At 50.6% G+C, this 18,918-nt stretch overlaps 1 protein-coding gene across 7 annotated transcripts in view; it reads left to right on the top strand.

The window, feature by feature from the left end:
* The window catches only part of Msi2 (musashi RNA binding protein 2), a 371,618-nt gene that overhangs the window by 332,348 nt on the left and 20,352 nt on the right, over positions 1–18,918 (top strand). For 3 of the 7 annotated variants that reach the window (XM_026780517.1, XM_026780515.1, XM_013347544.2), the window contains exons 11-12: positions 10,690–10,713; positions 12,069–12,131. In XM_026780517.1, the coding sequence (XP_026636318.1) occupies positions 10,690–10,713; positions 12,069–12,131 (87 nt within the window). Of the gene's footprint in view, positions 1–10,689; positions 10,714–12,068; positions 12,132–15,413; positions 15,464–18,918 lie in introns of all 7 variants that reach the window. The other 4 variants (XM_026780519.1, XM_026780520.1, XM_026780518.1 and 1 more) reach the window with 2 other exon arrangements.

Below are 18,918 nucleotides of genomic sequence, written 5' to 3'. Positions count from 1 at the left end.
AGACCCCATTACAGATGGTTGTGAGCCACCATGTGGTTGCTGGGAATTGAACTCAGGACCTTTGGAAGAGCAGGCAATGCTCTCAACCTCTGAGCCATCTCTCCAGCCCCGAGAGCCAGGCTTATAACCAGCACTTACACCTGCCTCCTGAGCCCTTGTGTGCGAAGGGCAGGGTCTGGGTAGGTCCCAGGCTGGGGAAGCCCTGCTCCAGCAACTAGGACTAGAAATTTTGTTTGTTCCCTGGCTCTTTAGTGATAGGATCAGGTCTCTGAGATGACTGTGATTGGCTCTCTAGTGTACCAGTCTTGGAATAACCAAGGCTTGGCCATCCTTTGGGATTACCACGTCAGGACTCCCAGCCACTAAGCCATTCACTACCAAGTTTTTGCTCTCAGTCGCTTTAGTCACTGTCCAGTCACAGTCCCTGGTGCTGGCTGAGCCGTGCTCACTAGGAGGTGGCCTGAGGTGAGGCAGCCTGGCTTAAAGAGCCCCTGTTCATCTGGAGAGGACCTCAAATAGCCTTTGTCAGCCAGAGCCACTGCTAGGTAACCTTTGAGCAAAGACCAAGTTTGATGGCCAGTCACATCCTGCAGAGGCAGAGTGGGCAGCCTGGGCATTCAGGAGACAGTATTCTTTAAGTGGGCTGGCTGGGGGAACAGCCCTGGCTACGAACTAAAGGCTGTGACTTGCCCCAGGTGACAGTTCTACCTGAAGAACAGTATTTTTGCAATGTTTTCAGAAAAACAGATCCTACACTCTTCAAAGACCTAGGGTGCTGTGTAGAGTGTCCCTGAAGTACTGTGAGGAGCAGCCTCAGGGCCCTTCTGTCTACTCCTCTCTGTAGCCCTCCAGAGTGAGAGACCCTCAAGGTCAGTCCCAGCTCAGGAACGAAAGCCCTGGGCATGCACTCAGAGGACTGCGTTCCACCTGATCTCCTGTGTTCTGCTCTCTCTGGCTAAGTTCTCAGAGCCTTAGGCCAGGAGAGGTCATTCCAGGGCTGTTCTGTGGAATATCAGAACCCAGAAATCAGACAACCCTGCCCTTCAGCCTCAGCTCAGTCTCCTTGATCCTGCTTCAGTTTGGAAGGGGCTCCTTTCCCCATCCTCCCTCTCACCCTATGCCATCCCAGAGATACCCACACTGGGGAAGCCGTGTGGCATCCAGTGAGCAGTGCCTGACCTCTCACCAGCGGGGAAGCAGAACTTGAAATGTCAAAGTGGGAGGTTAGCCTTCGGGCTTGATGAATGGAGCTGAGGATCCATGAGTCTGTGCAGGGCCAAGCTATAAGCAGGGCGTGGCCTTATAAGGAAGAGCCTCTCCCATCTGTCCTATCCCAACCCCTAATCCTTCTCTGCCCTCCCCACCGCAAACTCCTCCCTAGCGGTTGCCTCTTCACAGAGGGGCTCTTAAATTACAAGCCAGCTCCCAGAGGCCGGCCTGCTGGCCACCTGGCCCTATGTGTGCTCCGGGATTTAGCCTCTCATTTAAATATTAAAGGCAAGCTTAGTCAGGAGGCAGATCTGCTGCTTTGAAAGTCAGCGGAGCACCCCAAATCCAGCCAGGACTGGAGGGAGGCTTGTGGGGCTTGTGGGTGTGCAGTATCGCCGAGCAATCCGCGCTGGCATGGAAAATCAGGAGTTGACTCTATTCCCAGATGAAAGTGGAGCACAGTGCCTAATAGGCACTTAATAAACATTGGCAGAAATGAATTGGAGCAATCTGGATTGACAGGAATTGCGGGTTTCACTTGCGATCAGCTTTCTGTGCCTCTTGAAGCTGCTCTGCATAAATGAGAGGGTGCCACAAAGTGAGCGCTCAGCTCCTCATGGTCATAGCACACAACACACCAGACACGCATCTCTCACACACGCATCACACGCATCATACACTCACATACACACACATCACACACACGTCACATACACACACATCATACACTCACATCACATACACACTCATCATACACTCACATCACACACATTACATACACACTCATCTCACACGCACCACATACACACACATCACACACACACATCACATACACACACATCTCACACACACACATCACATACACACGCATCATACACTCCCTTCACATACACACGCATCTCACTCACACACCACATACAAACGCATCACACACACATGCATCTCACACACACACACACTGACTTGCAGGAAGCTGGAAGATGGAGCTCTTTTTATCTTGCCTAAATCCTGGGCCTCAGTGTTCCTACCTGTCAAATACCTATCAGATAGAGAAGGTGGTTCTACCTCATCTCCCTGCCTCACAGGTTGCTGAGGGGGTCTGGGGAAATGGCAGGTTAGTAATGAGGGAGACTGTGGGCATATACCTACTTCCCTGTGAGCTGAGAACTGGTACCTACCAGATCTGTCTCTTCTCACTGCTACCTGCGTGCTCTGCCACGCCTTCTCGGATACCTAAGCCACCAGCCTTAAAGTCCCCTTTGGGTCCCACCAGGGGGACCCTCATCACCGTTCCTCAGGCCTCCCGTTTTTATGTCATCAGTAAAAGTAAGTGAAAGCCTACAGTGTACAAAACAAAATTACAACAACAAAATTCCTCAGACGTGAAACTCTGGGTAGACTGCCACATCCGGCCTGAGGGGCCAGGCTTTGGTGCCTTCCAGAACAGCCAAGGACAAGCAGAAGGCAGTGGTGTGTCCACTACACCTTTCATGCAAGCCAAAAAGAGGTTTTTCACAGAGTTAGACTCAGCCTGGACCCTCTGCCAGAAGAGCCCCTTGGCTCTGTTTCTCTGGCTGCTAGGAAAACGCATGGTACAGCCACTGCACCTGCCCTAGAGAGTCTCTCAGGGCACAGAGACACTGGGCAAAAAACTCCAAGCCTACAGAAGCACCCCCCCAAGTGGCCAGCTAGGGCATTCCCAGTACAACCCATGTGGCTATAGCAGCGTGTTGGGAGCAGGTAGTCTTGGTCTGTACCTGCTATAATAACAATACACAGCCTGGAGCTAGCAGCAGCAGAAATCTATTTCCTAGGTAGTTCTAGATGCTGGGAAGATTTATTGTCATGATGAGGGCTACTTCCTAGTCCACAGATACTTGTTTTCTTGTTGTATCTTCACTTTGTTTGAGGGCTGGGAGGGAGCGGTTAGTGAACTCTTTGAATTCTTTCTTAAAAATGTATTTATTTACCTTGTGTCCGTATGTGTGTATAGGTGTGTGGTAATGGGGTGGAGTATCCCTGCCAGAGAGGGTATGTGGCGGTCAGAGGACAACTTTATATTGCTGGTTCTCTCCTTCCACCTTTATATTGGTTCTGAGCATTGAACACAGATTGCCCGACTTGCTCAGCACCTGCTGTTGAGCTGTCTTGCTGGCCCTGGGTTCTCTTTTATAAAGGTACTGATCTCCACAGAGAGGGTTCCATCCTCATGGCTGCTCGCTTCTCAAAGGTCCCACAGCCACCTTTAACTCCAGCTCCAGGGGATCTGATGCCTTCTTCCGGCTTCCATGGGTACCTGCACACATACTTGCATACACAGATGCATAAATAAAAAGTAAATGAAAATAAGTTTCCCCAGTAGATATTGCAAGGGTATTCTAGATCTAGAGACTAGCAGGCAAAATGTCAAAGAAGCACATGACTGCTTCATCCTTCCCATTCCTGCATCCATTGATTCTGGGGTCACCATCTGGACAGATGCTGTCCTTGTGCCAAGGCAAAGACAGCAAGACATAGACTCTGCCAGTGGGATGTGAATGCAGACACCTTGTGATCCAGGAATGCTGGGCTCACTTTGCCATAAGAGAACACTTGACGCCTCCTTCAGGCACGTTCAGCTCCTAAGACAGAAGCAGCCAAGCCCAGCCTGTATCTCTTCATGATAGCTCCCTGGAGCTCTCCAGGCCCCCTCATCCTGCCCCCACCCCCCACAGTCTCAGCTTTGAACGTCCGTGCTTTCAGGCAAGGCTATAAGCGGAAAATGGCTGCAACCCCTCCCCTTCCAATATCCATGCCTCCTCCGCCCATTCTTCTTTTGCTGCCAGCGCAGAGTTAAAGACACCCATCATGTCACAAGCCCTGAACCCAGTGTTGGTGACAGGTGATAAATGCAAGACCAGTCCTCTCTTGCTGGCTATAGAGGAACAATGAAGATTCCATTTGATGGAAGGATCCAGGTAGAACTCTTGGGCCCTGCCATACTGTGTTCCCTGCCCTGCCTCACTCGCCAAGAACCTGAAAACTGTCCTCAAGAAATGTTGGGAGGGTAGCATTGTCAGGCCAGAACATGATGGGAAAAAGTTGATCCACTCAGTCCCAGGCATCTGGGACCCATTATCACACCTGTGGTGATCTCTGGCTGCCTTGGCCAGAACCTCCGAGCCTTGCAAGTACCTTTGTGTCCCTCCGGCATGTGACCTTGCTACAGCTGGAGCTTATGCTTGAGAGAAAACAACCCTTAGCTCACGCACAAATTATGCATGTTACCCATGAAAGCCCTTCGGATGCCAAATCACGTAAATTAATAGGATTTTAGAATAGGAAGCACCGAAGGGATTTCTCAGCTCTGTTGCTGTTACCTTGGGTAATAATAATAAAAAAATAGAAATAGGAGTTTTTAGTACACTTGTGCTAAGCACCTTGCACTATCATCTCCTGTCCCCTCACAGACATAGATGCTAGGAAAATGAGGAAGAGACGGGGTATTTAAGAGTCTTGGCAGGAAATGAGGCTTCTCTCTCTCTCTCCTTCCCTCTCCCTCCCTCTCCTTCCCCCTCCCTTCATTCTCCCAGTGTGTGTGTGTGTGTGTGTGTGTGTGTACCAGAAATCAACCTGGGGTGGCATTCCAGAAGTCCACCTGTTCATTGAAATATTCTCTCGTCCTGGAGCTTGCCAAATGAGCTAGGCTAATTGTCCAGCAAACCCCAGGGATCCACTTGTCTCTGTTTCCCCATTTCTGGGATTACGAGGATGTACCGTTAGGCCCAGCTTTCTCTCTGTCTTTGTCTCTGTCTCTGTCTCTCTGTGTCTCTGTCTCTGTCTCTCTCTTCCTTCCTTCCTTTAATGTGGATTCTGGGGGGTCACACTCAGGTCTTCATTCTGGCAGTGCGAGCATTTTCCCGTGAACCACCTCCCTGCCCCTACCGCCCCGCTTGAACCACCCTTATTCTCATTTGCTTTCCTCCCTCAGCTGCAGCCCCATCGTCTGTTCATGAAATAGACATGGCTTTCTTGTCTGGTGGGAGACAGACACATGGAAATTCCTTGACCTAGTGAAAGTAGCCATTACCATTGTTAACGTGGCTGATCGCCAAGGCCAAGCCTCTTATAGCTAAGGAAAGGAAGGCATAGAGAAAGCTGTTCTTGCTTAGTTCCAACCTGTGAACTAAGCTAGCAGGTGTCCCTCTGCTAGCTCTTAGGATTTTAAAATACTGTATTTCCGTACTAGTTGGTAAGTTGCTGCCCTGAACTCCAGAGAACCTCACCTCAACCTCGGAATCCTCCGTTGAGCAGAGTGGATACTCAAAGCATCCTGTCCAGAGATGCCAGGGTGGGCAGTCTCCATGCCGTAGGGGATGATAGTGGCATTCCAGATGTTGACTTCCGGAGATGGAACCAAGAGCAGAGCTGGAGCTCCCAGAAAGCAGGAAGTTCTGGGTGTCCAACGCTCGTTGTCCTGATCTGTAGATGTGACTGCTGTAGGCTAGTGGCAGTGGGAGCCCGACGGAGTTCGGTCTGTTGAGCAACCCCCCTACCACCATGGGAGGAAACTAGGGCCAAGCTTATCAGCTCAAAATGGCTCAGACCATGTTGGGAGAAAACATGATTTTGGCTTTCTTTATCCATTCTGTGTTTGAAAAATCTGGGTGACAAGGAGTAACATAAAAACTCAGAAATTTGTTTAACTCGGCTATGTGGAAGCTGTGAGATTTGGGAGGCTAGGTCAAGATTCACTGTCTTGGGAATTCATCCGTTCCCCTCCCTCCTGCTGTCCCATCTTGGAGGGGAAGATGAGATGGAATGACCACAGCCTCTACTTCTGTCCCCAAGACTGAGTTGTCCAAATGCCGCCTCCATTTCTTAGCTGCTAGGTCCTCGAGCTCCATGGTGACACTGACAGACAGAAGCCGAAAGGTTCTGAGGCACAAGTTCCTCTCTCTTCTTGTCGTAGGGGACCCATAGTCTCCTGAGGTTCAGCTCACCCTGAGGCTTAGGCAGTTTGTCCCTGTCCTAGAGAGTCAGTTTGTATGTAGTCTAATTGCAGAGCCTCGTCCCACTGATAGAACCAATAACTAACCCCATTTTCCCATCGGGAGCTGCAGTCACAGGGCAGGGGCTGTGAGTGTTGGCCAAGTGCTTAGGACAATGCCTGGCACATAACAACCATCCCATAAATGAGCAGGAGGCCAGGGCTTGAGAACAGTTCCTGGAGGGCTCTTTGGCCAACATGGGGCCTGAATGAAGTGTCCTAGCGCTCTGTTGTGGGGGCTCGAATGCCGTGAGGTAGAAAAGCCCAGGAGAAGGATGCTAGGCTAAAATCACCAGATAAGGCTTCCTACTTGAGGGGAAGTTGGACCTGGTACTTCTCCAAAAGCATAGGAAAGAATCACAGGTTCAAGACTAGCCTGAGCAACTTATTGAAACCCTGCCTCAAAGTAAGGGCTAGAGCTGTAGCTCAGTGGTAGAGGGTTTGCCTAGCTTGCACAAGGCTCTGGGTTCAGTATTTAAAAAGAAAGGGAAGGAGAATATTGCTAAAACCTTCTGCCACTTCACAGATACATCACGATGCACCTTGCTCTATTTCCACCAAACAGCCAGAGAATGGACATGTTAAGTAGCAATCATGTTAAAACTGAACCAGGGTAAGGTGGAAGCATGCTTTGTGCTTGCCTTCCATGTTTCAGGGGCTAACACCCTGAAGAAAACAGGCCCGAGATGTCTACCCCTTACCCTTGGCCACAGACAGCCTTGGTTTTCCAGTTTGGCTCCTCTGCTTCCTCCCCAGAGACAGCTGTCAGGTTCTAAATTATGTATTTTCTCAGCTGTAGCCAAGAGCCAACAGTGAGGCATCCCCCCCGCCTTAAGCAGCAGCCTCTGGCCCCCTTACCTGTCTAAGGGATCTGCACAGCCGTTGGGACCTCCTGGGAAAACTGGTCTCACTCCTCCAACAGCCTGTCTTAAGTCAGGTTCCTGTTCTGGATGCCAGGAGCTCAGGACTTATTCTGTTCTTTTTGAAATGAACGCGCATCAGCTACCGTCAAAGCAGACCATTTCTGTTTGATCCTGGAAATGTGTCCCTTTGGCTTTGCCACCTCTTTGGAGCGTCCATTCTGATGTGAACCCCTGGTTCCTCTACCTCCAATTATGTGCTGCCCAGCTTTCCTCCAGTCTAGCCCAGAAGTCAGAGTTGTGAATTCCCTGTAAAATCTGAGCCCTGCCACCCCAGGCAGGCCTGAGCAGCCTGGGCCAGCCAGTGGCAGATGGCAATGTTTCCAAACTCGTGTAGGACATGTTTCCTACATTCTGTGTAACAGTTTCTTCTTTCGGTGGCTTATTTTCCACTGTTTGGATTCAGGGAAGCAACATTAGATTAGCCAAGACTGTTTGAACCAGCTATGGGAACTGTAGGGAGAGGCAGGGTGTGCTGGGGGAGGGAACAGAAGAACATTTGATCAGGCAAACATAGAAAAGGCTGTTCATATGGGAGTTGACGAAAGATTCCCCCAAATCATATATCCTGAAGCTATGAGGAGCTCCAGAATTCTCTTCATCCTTTTGGGGATTCATGACCCATCCCGAGTCACGGAAATAGTATTGACCATCTGGAACTCCAGCAATGCCCTCCTAAGCCCACTTCTCTTCCAAACGAATATGGAAAAAGGAGACAGAAAAGACCTTGACCTCCCAATCAACCAGACAGGAAGCAACACCTTTTCAGTGTTAGTGTTTACAAAAAGCAAAGGCCCTAACCTGTTCCTATAACTCATGGCTTCTCTGTCTACACTGTATGCCAGAAACTTCCAGAACGCTTGATTCTGTTGATGAGGGTGGGGCCAGGGCAACCTGTGTTTTTTGGCGTTCCTCTAGGCAAGGTTGGAACGCACAGTTCTGAATCGGATTGAGCGCAAGGATTTGGTTCCACTACCTTCTCAGGAGGCCCCTTGCTCCTGGGAGGCAGAAGAGGTGACTGAGTGTACTGCTGTGCACTTGACTGATTTTTTTTTAAAAACAGTTTATTAGCCAGGCTGTGGTGGCACACTCCTTTAATCCCAGCACTTGGGAGGCAGAGGTAGGTGGATCTCTGTGAATTTGAGGCCAACTTGATCTACAGAGCTAGTTCCAGGACAGCCAAGGCTACACAAAGAAACCTTATCTCAAAAAACAAAACAACAAAAACGTACGCTGTTGTTTTACTTGTTATTTGTACGTGCACACACGGAAGTCAGTGACTTTCTGGAGTCTGTTCTCTACTCCTACCTTGTTTCGGCCTACTGCAGACTAGCTGGCCCGTGGGCTTCACCGCGTCCAGCTTCGTCCATGGGATCAAAGGCACACACTCAGGTTAATTTGCCATGCTTTTCCCCATTGAGCCATTCTGCCAGCCAGTGAGCCGATGTCTATCACCAAAGGTCCTCAATTTTGACTCTATCCTCAGAAGCTTTTCAAGGCCCCAATGCCTGGCTGTATCAAAGACTAAGCCAGTCATGATCCCCAGGAACATCAACCTGTGTAAACACTATAAACCAGGTAGTACTGCGAGGTTCTCAAACCAGAGTTGAAAATCGACTTGTCTGGCCGAGTGGGCACTCCTGTGTACTATAGAATGCATTCTCCCTTGTGTTTACCTTGCTCATGGGAGTATGTGAGTTTCCATCCTGGGGCTGGAGGACCAGTGGGGGTTCAGGCTGCTGGACTGGCATACGGTGCTGTCCATGGCTACGCTTGACCCATAGAAACAGCTCTCAGCTCCCCCCACATACGGTAGCAACATATTCTGCTCAACTAAAGTTTGGGAAGACTTGGAGCTGGAGGCCAAGTGGCCCATGTGACTGAATTCTGTCCTAGAAGAGATTCTGGCAAGAGAAATAAGATGCATATAAAAATAGCCGTGCTTAGATAATACAGAACGCAGTAAGTGCCACAGAGGCAGAAAAATGTAGGTGTGGTATCATAATTTAAAAAATTAAAATGTTATTGACTTATTATTTGCAGTGAGGACATGACTCTCAAAAAGTCTCTCAAAGTGTGTCATTCACTGGCAGGGATGTGGCGCCATCTTTCACTTAGACAAGTCACTAACCTCAAAGTTTTGTTACCATCAACCCCAGAGGACTTGAGATTGTCATCCTCATAGGTAGACAGGCTCGTGCAGGGCCCACAGCTTAGGGACTATAAAGGTCACCTTGCCAGCCACTCTGCCTTGCAGCTGAGAGGAATAATGTACCCTGCACACAACAAGCAAAGCGGGGGTCAGCCAGGGCTGGAGGCCAAACTGGCTGAAGAATAGATCTCTGGCTCCGACCGCATCCACCAAGAATGCTACACGCTAGTCTGCCCTCATCTAGAACCCTCCGTTACCCGAGTTCTAATTTATCCAGGCATCCTTTCTATGACTGGAAGGTTCCCAGGCAGCAGTGACGTGGTATATTCCTGTTCACAGATAGCCAGCCTGTAGCTCCCAGCCCATCTGGGATTTGATCAGCAAAACATTCCTCCTCTTTCTGCTGGGTTCATATGCATTTGAGCAGTTTCATCATTAGAGTTAAACAGAATACATGCTGTTATTTGGAGGGGTGGAAATCAGCTTTAAAATGGCAGTGAGAAAGGAAAGACATGGTAAATGAAGGGTTACAGGAGGGAGCTCAGGTGAGGTCCCCAAGTCCTTGTGGCTTTATAACCTTGACTTCTACTGTGGAGAAAGCAGAACAGGCCCTGTCTAGTAAGAGTTCTCTCTTGTACACCATGGGGCTGCTGTACACTGGCTCACTCTCAGACATTGGGAAGAACTGAGAGACCCAGGTGACCAAGGCGGGGGCTGCAGCCGACACACAGAGTGGCTCTTTCTGCAGCCGCCTCTGGTAAACCCTTCTCTTAGTTCACATCAGTGGCTGAGGAAACTTCCTGGCAGAATATTTCATCTCTAGCCGAAGCCTTTATCTGAGCTGAAAGATAATGGATTTCCTTTTTTGGACAAGTTTTTTTTTTTCTTTTTTAAAATTCTCCCTCTTTCTCTTGTACTTGTTGTCCAAACTGCTTAACTCTAGAAAATAGAACTTTTGTTAACAAATCTTGCTCACCATACCCCCTTCATCCAACCAAGCTCTTCTGACGCTTCCAAGGAAACCTCCTGTGTTATGTCTGGGTAAGAAAGCACAAAGAAATAGCCTGTCTCTCCCTCGCTGCTTCCTCCTCCCTAGCACCCCTGAGCCCTGCACTGGGCCTGCGACAGGAGGCTGGGTGGACAGAGGTGGGGCCAAGGAGAAATAACCTGACTTCTTCCTTATTTTCCTTCAGCACCATCTTCAGAAATCTAGAGGCTGCGTGGAAGAGCTGGGGAGAGGACTAGGTGGGGAGTCCCGTCCCGGGCTCCCTCTGGGAAGGGAGCAGCAAGGTCTTGATGGGCACTGGGAGACTCATTCCCAGCCTGGGAGAACCGTGTGCAATTATTTCACCTGGATCTTTCTTTTTCCCCTTCAACAGCCCTATTACCATATTTAAATGCAAGTATGTCTCTTTTCGTTGGCATTTTCAGTAGCTTAGCGTGACCTTTTTAGAGTAGCTCTTTCCCTTTTGAACGTCTCCGTAGAACCCTTCGTAGAACCACGTAGCTCGGACCATAGTCTTTAGAGTTTAGTGAGCTTCTAGTTGGCTCTGTGTGGAGGATTTCCTCCTTCCTCTGCTCCTCTGCTCCCTGCTCTTCCGGTGCATGTCTTGTTCCCTTGACCTGTGGAAGTGCCGCATCGGACAGGCTCTGTGGCTGGTCCACGCAGCTCTTTGCGGGGGCTGTTTGGTGGGTGTGCATCATTTAAAGAAGAGCCCCGGAAGTGGGTCTTAGGATCAGGCCGCAACTGTCTGACTGGTGGCAGAAGATCTGTCTCTCTGTGTGTGGAAGTGTGCCTCTATAAACTCCAGTTTGTGACTTGTGTGTCAAGTTAGTGGCCAGAGAAGCCGAAGAGAGAGGAAAGATTCAGCCCACCTCATCTTTCATGGGGACATTCTGTAGGCACACTCATTCCTGCCTGGCCTAGCTTTACTAGACAGTACAAATCCTAACCTAAAAGGATCCGTGGGTAGGAGTAGGGGACACTCCACACTGACTTCATCTGACGGTAGCCTCAGATACTGGAGTCCTAGCTCAGTTCCCTGTCATTGCCATGGGGTGGGATGGGATATAATCTGATAGTTCACGTACCTGACAGGTGCAAAGCCCTGGGTTCCATCCCCAGGATCACTCTGGGGAGATTGAAATACTGAGCGGGATCACGCAGAACCAACAGAGATCGCCCTAGGTAGAGTCAGCTCCTCAGCCATCTGACATCTGGCCCCATGTACATATTCACTTGGGAACCCCCAAAGGCTTCGCCCTCAGGCCTGGGGCCATGGTACTGAAGACAGAAAGTTTTGACCAATCTAGAGTTTTAGATGACCAGACCTTTAGAGAGCTTTTGGGAGTAAAATCATCTCTAGGCCATGGCACCTTTTCTGTGAAGATGCCAGCCGCAGGTGCTTCCCAGAGCCTTGGAGCTCCAGCTGACCCCACACCAAAATCCCTGTAAGGAGTAGCAGGCCAGGCCTGGGGCATCATCATGCATCAGTGCAGGGTCAACTGAGGCCTCCACTCAGTTCTCGAAAGACATAGGTCCTCCTCATAGCTGAGTCACTGCTGTGTGCTTCCTAGAATGTACTTCTGGGGCGACCAGTGTGTGAGAGTCAAACACCTAAGGATACCGTGCCTTCAGAAGCCTGAGAGCCCCTGAGCTGTGTCCCCCAGCGCTGTCTGTGAAGCCCTTCCTAGCTGCCTTTTGTGTGACCTGGGGTCCTCTGTGGCTCCGTCTGACTCCACTCTTCCCTCTCTCCAGGCTTCCCAGCAGCAGCTTATGGACCAGTGGCGGCAGCAGCAGTGGCGGCGGCTCGAGGATCAGGTAGGAAGGTGTGCGGGGCAGGCGGCTCCCAGGCATGCCTCGTGTGCAGGGGAAGGTAAAAGCCCTGCCAATCTGTGTGGCTGCGTCTGTCCAGCACCCCTCTCACCACAGCCCAGGGGAGGGGGTAGGGACAGGGAGGCTCCACCAAGGCCTGACCACCCAGGGCTGTTCCTACAGGAGTCTGCCACAGTTAGGGAACTGCAAACCCCAAGCAGAATTATGCTCCCATTAACAAAGAGGAACTGCCTTTCCCTTTGGCTTTCCCTTTGGCTTTGGACCGTCCCATTTCTAAGCCCAGTTTCTGGGCATTCTGGTCACTGCCGTCCTTGGCTTTGACAGGTTCAGAAGGTTCCCTTCCTTGGGTCTCTGATCCACCGAAAAGGTACCGAGTAAGCTCACTCTCCAGTCAATCCTGACAGGTGGGCTTTTGACTCTGGCTCAACTAGAGCCCTTGAGGTCAGAGAAGGAGCGAGGCTGCTGGAACCCCAATCCCTATTGCCACAGACTCTCTTCTGAGTCAAGCAGCCGCCAAAGAAACTGGAGATTTCTCTTCCCTGACCTTATCCTAACCTTTAAAAGATCTGGAAGCCTCCAGTGGCTAGGGAGCAATTCCCCAGCAATACTGTAAGGTCCAGCCAGAACTGGGGTGTGTCACCCCACTGTGAGTGCCACGGGCTTCCTGCCACACAGCCCCGCTGATAGCTGCTCCTTCCACCTTCTCCTCCCTCCGGAGCAGGTTGACTCCAGCTCTTTTACCTTGCCCTGCCACCCCACCCACCCCACCCCACCTCACCCCACGGCCAAAGCTCTGGAGCACTCATAACTAGACTCTGAAGAGAGAGGGCAGCTTGGGGTGCTGGTGATGGTACCAGGAAGTGGAGCGTTAAAGGCCCAGAGGGCAAATGCCTAAAACCCAAACTGGCACAGGGAGGCTCATTAGGAAACGTCAGAGAAAATCCGTTCCATGCAAACTGGCACTGCCTCCAAGCTACAAAGGATCCTCTCCCCCAAGATACCCACTGGAGTTTTAGGGGGCCCAGGCAGGGAATTAATTGAGGGTGGGGGCTGAGGGGCAGTTTGCCAGAGATATGGTGGTTAACAGGCAGTCTGGGAAGTCCAAAGAGCTGGGCACTCTCAACTTCCATCCACCCTAGTCCCTAAAGCCACCGCCTTGCCCTCTGGCCAGTGTCCCTTGGTGTTCCCCCACCCCCAGGCCCTAGGAAGGTTGCACAATTGCATCGTGTCTTCCTGTTTCTGGTTTTGGGGTTTTTAACTTGAGTGTTTGGGGGGTAAAAAGAAGCCTCATTCCTACCTGTGCCTGGGAGGGGAGAAAGATAAAAGGAACAGTTTTGAAATTTGTGAGTGTTGATGTTTGTTTTCTCTGTTCAGTTTCTTTCTTTTGATAACTTTTGGATTATGAAACTAAACTTTAACCCGAAATTAACCCTGCCTCTCTCCCCACCCCACCCCGTTCCCCTTGACGTCATGGCAAGTTTAAAGGGCAGTATGGGATTCTCTGCGAGTCTGAGAGCCGTCTCCTAGTCTGTGCTAGTCTGCCACCCCTGTCCATGCCCAGGACCCCCCTTCCCAGAGCCAGGCGGGAGCCCCACTCACCCACCCCCCTAACTCCTAACCCTCAAGGTCATCTCCAACCACACATTCTGTTTCCAGGACCAGTGGTGTTTTATTTGTAGCCATTTCCATCGGGAGCCAAATCTCCCACAGGCCATCCAGGTCAGCCATGCTCATCGCTGCACTGTTAGTGAACCGTATTCAGGAGTACGCTCCCCAAGCCCCTGCCCACCCCAGCCTGGGTTAGACCAAAGAGTAAATCCTCAGCTTGAGGTACCCACCCAAGGGGAAACCCCCAGTGCTGCCTCAAGGCTGTAGGCTCGGGCTGTGCCCACTGTAGAGAGAACATAGTCTCATCTGCTCATGGAGACTACGTAGCCCAGCCCAGAGCCCCACCTTTGGACCTGGACCAAAGCTGTAAAGTTGGGGGTGGAAACTGCCTTTTTCTTTGAACCCAGTTTGGCCCGGAGGGGGACTGTCACCTTCTTCCCTTAAGAAGATAAACTGAGCCCTGAGCCTGGAAGGTTGGCCAGTTAATTTTCCTTGAGCAGTCCTTCATTGGTAACCACTCCGTTGTGGATTGAGAAAGGCCACACATCAATGGATGCCCCGTAGGGTTCCCAGGCACTGATGATCCGGTTTCCCTGTTCCTCAAACCTTGCCCCCCCCCCCCAGTTCTTCCCCCAAAGCTAAGGATGCTCCCCCAGCCTCCTGAGCAAGCAGCCTGCATCAGGGGCCCTCACAAACTCCTTAGAATGCATTGGTTACCTTCCTGGAGCCTGGTACGGTGCCACACCTGACAAGTGACTACAGACTCCAGGAAATGTGGCCTCTCCTCCCAGGGACTCCTGGACTTGGCTTAGGGGTTAGACGTCTTACAGAAGGCAACATTTTTGTCATTATTTTTATCTAGTCCCACCGTTTCAGTTCCCAACCCGCCCCACCCCCACCCCTTCATTTTGACTTCCCTTCCAATGCTGGGAAGCACCTGCCGAGGGCCATGGAGGGTGGGAGGTAGCTTGGTTCTTTCTCGGGTGGCGACTTGTATCTGTCAGGGCTGTGGTATCAAGGCAGTCAAGGGGGAGGCCTTGAGCTTCTGCCTCAGCCTGTTTCTCTGGGCTAGCCTGCCTACCTTTTCTTACTTCCCCCAGAACCTGAGGTGAGCAGGGCCCAGGCATCCCAGCAGGGAATCCCTCTGCCGACTCCTAGATAGCTTCACTATCAGTGGTCACTTTCCTTTCACGTTCACCTGGCAGTCTGGAACATCATCTTTTCTTGTGCTCAGTCCAGAGTTTGTTTATTTTTTGGTCGTCCTCATTCAGCTCCAGCGGCTCCACCCCCCATCACGTCCCATCCAAACATAAGTCCGGTTTGACAATTGACCACCCCCGCCCCCAACCTGAGGAAAACAGTACCGATTTTCAGGGTACTTCTATTTTGGGGTGACCTCATGGGTGGGTCCGTGTATCACTCTTAAGAGCTTGCCGAGCGCCCCCTGGTGTCACCCCCATCCCTACCCACCCTCAGGCCCCGGCCAGGACCCCGTACTGTACTTTATACTTGCCAGCTTTGTTCCAGTCTGGTGACATGAGATCCTGATGGTGGTGGTGAGTGTGGGCAGTCATATTTCTGTTGTCTTTTCTCTTGCTTGGTTGGGGCTGCGGTGAGAGAGTGTCTCTGAGGCATACTTTCCCGCCTCTCTTACACTAGGACCTGCACACCTCCTCTCAAACACTCTTCTGAGCACGCTCAGCGGGAAGGTTTGTCCACACCTATTAATCCTCTCTCAGTGTCCAGCTTCCTGTTAGTACCAGCTGGTTTGCATGTTTGCTTGTTCAGATGAAACAGTTCAAGAAACAAACTCATATCCAACTCTCGAGAAATGTCCTTTTTTGTACACTTTCGTTTTCTATTTTTTTTTATCAGTTACAACTCCAAAACACCTGTTGTCTAGTAAAACATTTCACACCTCCCTTGCCTGTTCTTAGATTGTATGTATCTGTGGGACTGAACTAAATGCATGCACTGTAGTAGATGTCCTGGTAGCTGTAGCTGTAGTTGTAGAACATGCATTGTTGAGTTGATATTACAGGTCTCCGAAGGTGCGGCCCAACACCGCCATCTGAAGGATAGCATGGGGACCAGGAAGGAGAAGGGGTTCCATGTTTTCAATGTTGCCAAGGGGCTTGGATCCATGTTCTCGCCATCAGCCACCACCACCTCTCCTCACGATCCCCACTCTCCCAGTCTAGAACTGGGTCACCACCCCTCAGCTCGAGCCCACCCAACCGAGATCCGTGCTCACCATAGCGGAATGAGTGGAGCCAGAGTTGCAAGGAGTCGTCTGGTTCTTCCACGGTCTTATCTTCCCCACACTGTTCTTGACCAAAGCAGCAGATCTTTTCTTGTTTTTTTTTTTGTTTTTGTTTTTTTTGTCTTTTAAGACCATTGGCCAGGCTTCTCTAAGCTCAGCTTCTCTTTGAACCCTTCAGGGACACAGGTCCCTATGAAAAGGTCAGCCCATGTCATCTGCTCCTGGGGGGTGGAGGGAGCTAAGATGTGGCAGAGAAGGGACAAGAGCTTTGGCCCCTGCAGTACCTTTGGCTCTGGTTGATGCTGGCATTGTCTCTTAGGAACGGTGATGATGAAAGGGGCCAATGGCGTCAATGATGGCCCAGTATCCCTAGTCGTGACATGCCTGGCACAACTTTGCAGGGAAGAGAGACATATGACGGGCCTGGGACAGCCAAAGAAGAGGCCACCCAGTTTCCCCCTAGGTCTCTCTAGAAGGGTTTTCTGGAAGGGACCTTTGTTTTCTACTTGGGGCTTGTGTGGCCGACAGTCTTTGGACACACTGTCTTCTCTGCATGTGTGACAAGCCATAAGGGAGCACAAGAGGCCTCAGAGCTTCCGTACCTAACTTTCTGAGACCATATGAGGTGGGGTTATTAGTTACTGCCTAGAACTGTGTGTCGAGTCAAGGTGCTCAGCGTCCAGCAGGGGCATGGTTCAAGACCTATAGCATACAGGTTATCTACCACGGGCTACAGAATCCAGGAAAAAGTCACGGAGTCCATAACATCTTCCAAAGGCCATATCGTGGTAGAATGAAATAGGAGCCTCAAGGGGAAATAAAAGCAGCAATGCTCTAGCACTGTTAGAATAGATAGGAACTGAGCATGCGCCAGGACAGACAGAATGAGGACAGCAAGGCTCCAGGTGGAAAAATACAGGAGGAGCCATCCTTCCAGCAAGGTCTCCCTGGGGACAGGGGAGATCGGCAGAAGAAAATGGCTGAGGCTTGGCTTTCATGCTGCTGCCGGTGCTAACTGACCTAGGACTGGGGAGTAGGGGCAGCAAATGAGAGCAGAACCCCTGGTGTCCTGCATCCCACATCCTGCATCCCAGGACAGTTTGCTGAGAAGGAGGCTCTGGTGCCTGTAGTCTGGACCCCTCAGAGCTCCAGCCCAGAAGGCAGGCAAGCGGACTGGCATGCCTATCTCAGGACTTGTCAGCCTCTCCTGAACCAGAGAAGGAGATTAGGACCCAAGACACTGGCATGGGCATCCCAACTTTCCTGAGATGGCTCTGGATCTCTGCTGCCACCTTTGTGAAAATGTCTCAAAGCCCTCCACCCCGACCCCCATGCTGGAGGACATCCTGAAGCCATAGGACATAAGCAGTAATCCTGTGGCTTCCAGGAGAGTCCCTGTTTGCCATGGTGTACTCTCTGGCCCGATAATGACCACTCCCAGCTTCATTTTAAAACAGGAAAGCGAACTTGGGAGATGGATCAGTGGGTAAAATACTTGCCCCTTAAGCATGAGGACCTGAGTTCAGATCTCTAGAACTCAGAAAAGCCAGGTACAGCAGCAAGTGACAGCACACACCTGTAACCCCCAGCATTAGGTGGACAGACAGACAGATCATGGAAGCTCGTGGGACAGCCAGTGTAGCTAAAGTGGCAAACTCCAGGTTCAGTGAGAGACCCTGTCTCAAAAAATAAGGCGAAAAGCAATAAAGGAAAATTTCTAATATCAGCCTCTGACCTCTACACGCATGCACACACATAGCTAAGTACACCTGCACACATGCGCACAGACAGCCAAGAACACCTGCACACATATGCATACACACACACAGCTAAGTACACCTGCATACATGCACACAGACAGCCAAGAACACCTGCACACATATGCATGCACACACAGCTAAGTACACCTGCATGCATGTGCACAGACAGCCAAGAACAGCTGCACATATATGCATGCACACACAGCTAAGTACACCTGCACGCATGTGCACAGACAGCCAAGAACAGCTGCACACATATGCATGCACACACAGCTAAGTACACCTGCACACATGCACACACAGCTAAGTACACTTGCATGCATGCATCTACACCTGCACACATGCGTGTGCGCACAGACAGAAAGGAAAATGGGTCAGTGTGTGCCTTCATCTCTGCACATACCTTTTCTGCACCTCTGTAAGCAAGATCTGATGGGGGATGAGAAGTAGGGGGACACAGAAAAGCTCTCTCAACTTCCTGCCAACCTCCCTGTGTCAGCAACAAACATCCCTTTGGGAACTGTAGCCTATGTGTGGGGAAAGTCATGGAGAGAGCCTCTTGTTAGGATATAGTCACTTTGTTGATGTAAATAGAATCAGTACAGTGGCCCAGAGAGAAAACAAACTCTGACCCACGAGGACTGAGCACTGAAACTAGGTAGACTTACCCAATCCACAGGGGGTTACTTCAGTGTTCCTCCCTCAAGCCCCTCCCTGGCCCAGCTTGTCACTAAAATTTTCATTTCTAAGAGAGCCAGGACTTTAGCCATAAAGACTGGCAGTAGGTTTTAAGTAACTTCACCGAATCTATAGTAACGCACACGACTCCTGCCGCTGGCCTCAGCTTCATTCATTTTCCAAGGGCTTTGGACCAGCCCTGTGGAGGATACAATACATCAGCTCCAATCAATAATTTTGTAATAGAAATACCATGCACTTGATAAATCAACTCTAGAGCAATTAGTGACTAGCCTTAAAGTCCGGACCAAAGTATAAGTTAATCCTGAAGTGAATAGAGTCAGGGAATGTTAATGGTCTTTAAATCAGTGGAATAGTCTGCAGTAGGTGACACGTCCCACTCCCTTGAGTGGAATGGCCGCCACTCGTGCGCTCTAGAGGAATGCTGGGAAGTGTCTAGGTT

Source organism: Microtus ochrogaster, chromosome 7, assembly GCF_000317375.1.
Source record: "Microtus ochrogaster isolate Prairie Vole_2 chromosome 7, MicOch1.0, whole genome shotgun sequence".
Classification (NCBI taxonomy): domain Eukaryota; kingdom Metazoa; phylum Chordata; class Mammalia; order Rodentia; family Cricetidae; genus Microtus; species Microtus ochrogaster.
The sequence above is the reverse complement of the archived record's forward strand: the minus strand, read 5'-3'. Positions and strand labels throughout refer to the sequence as shown.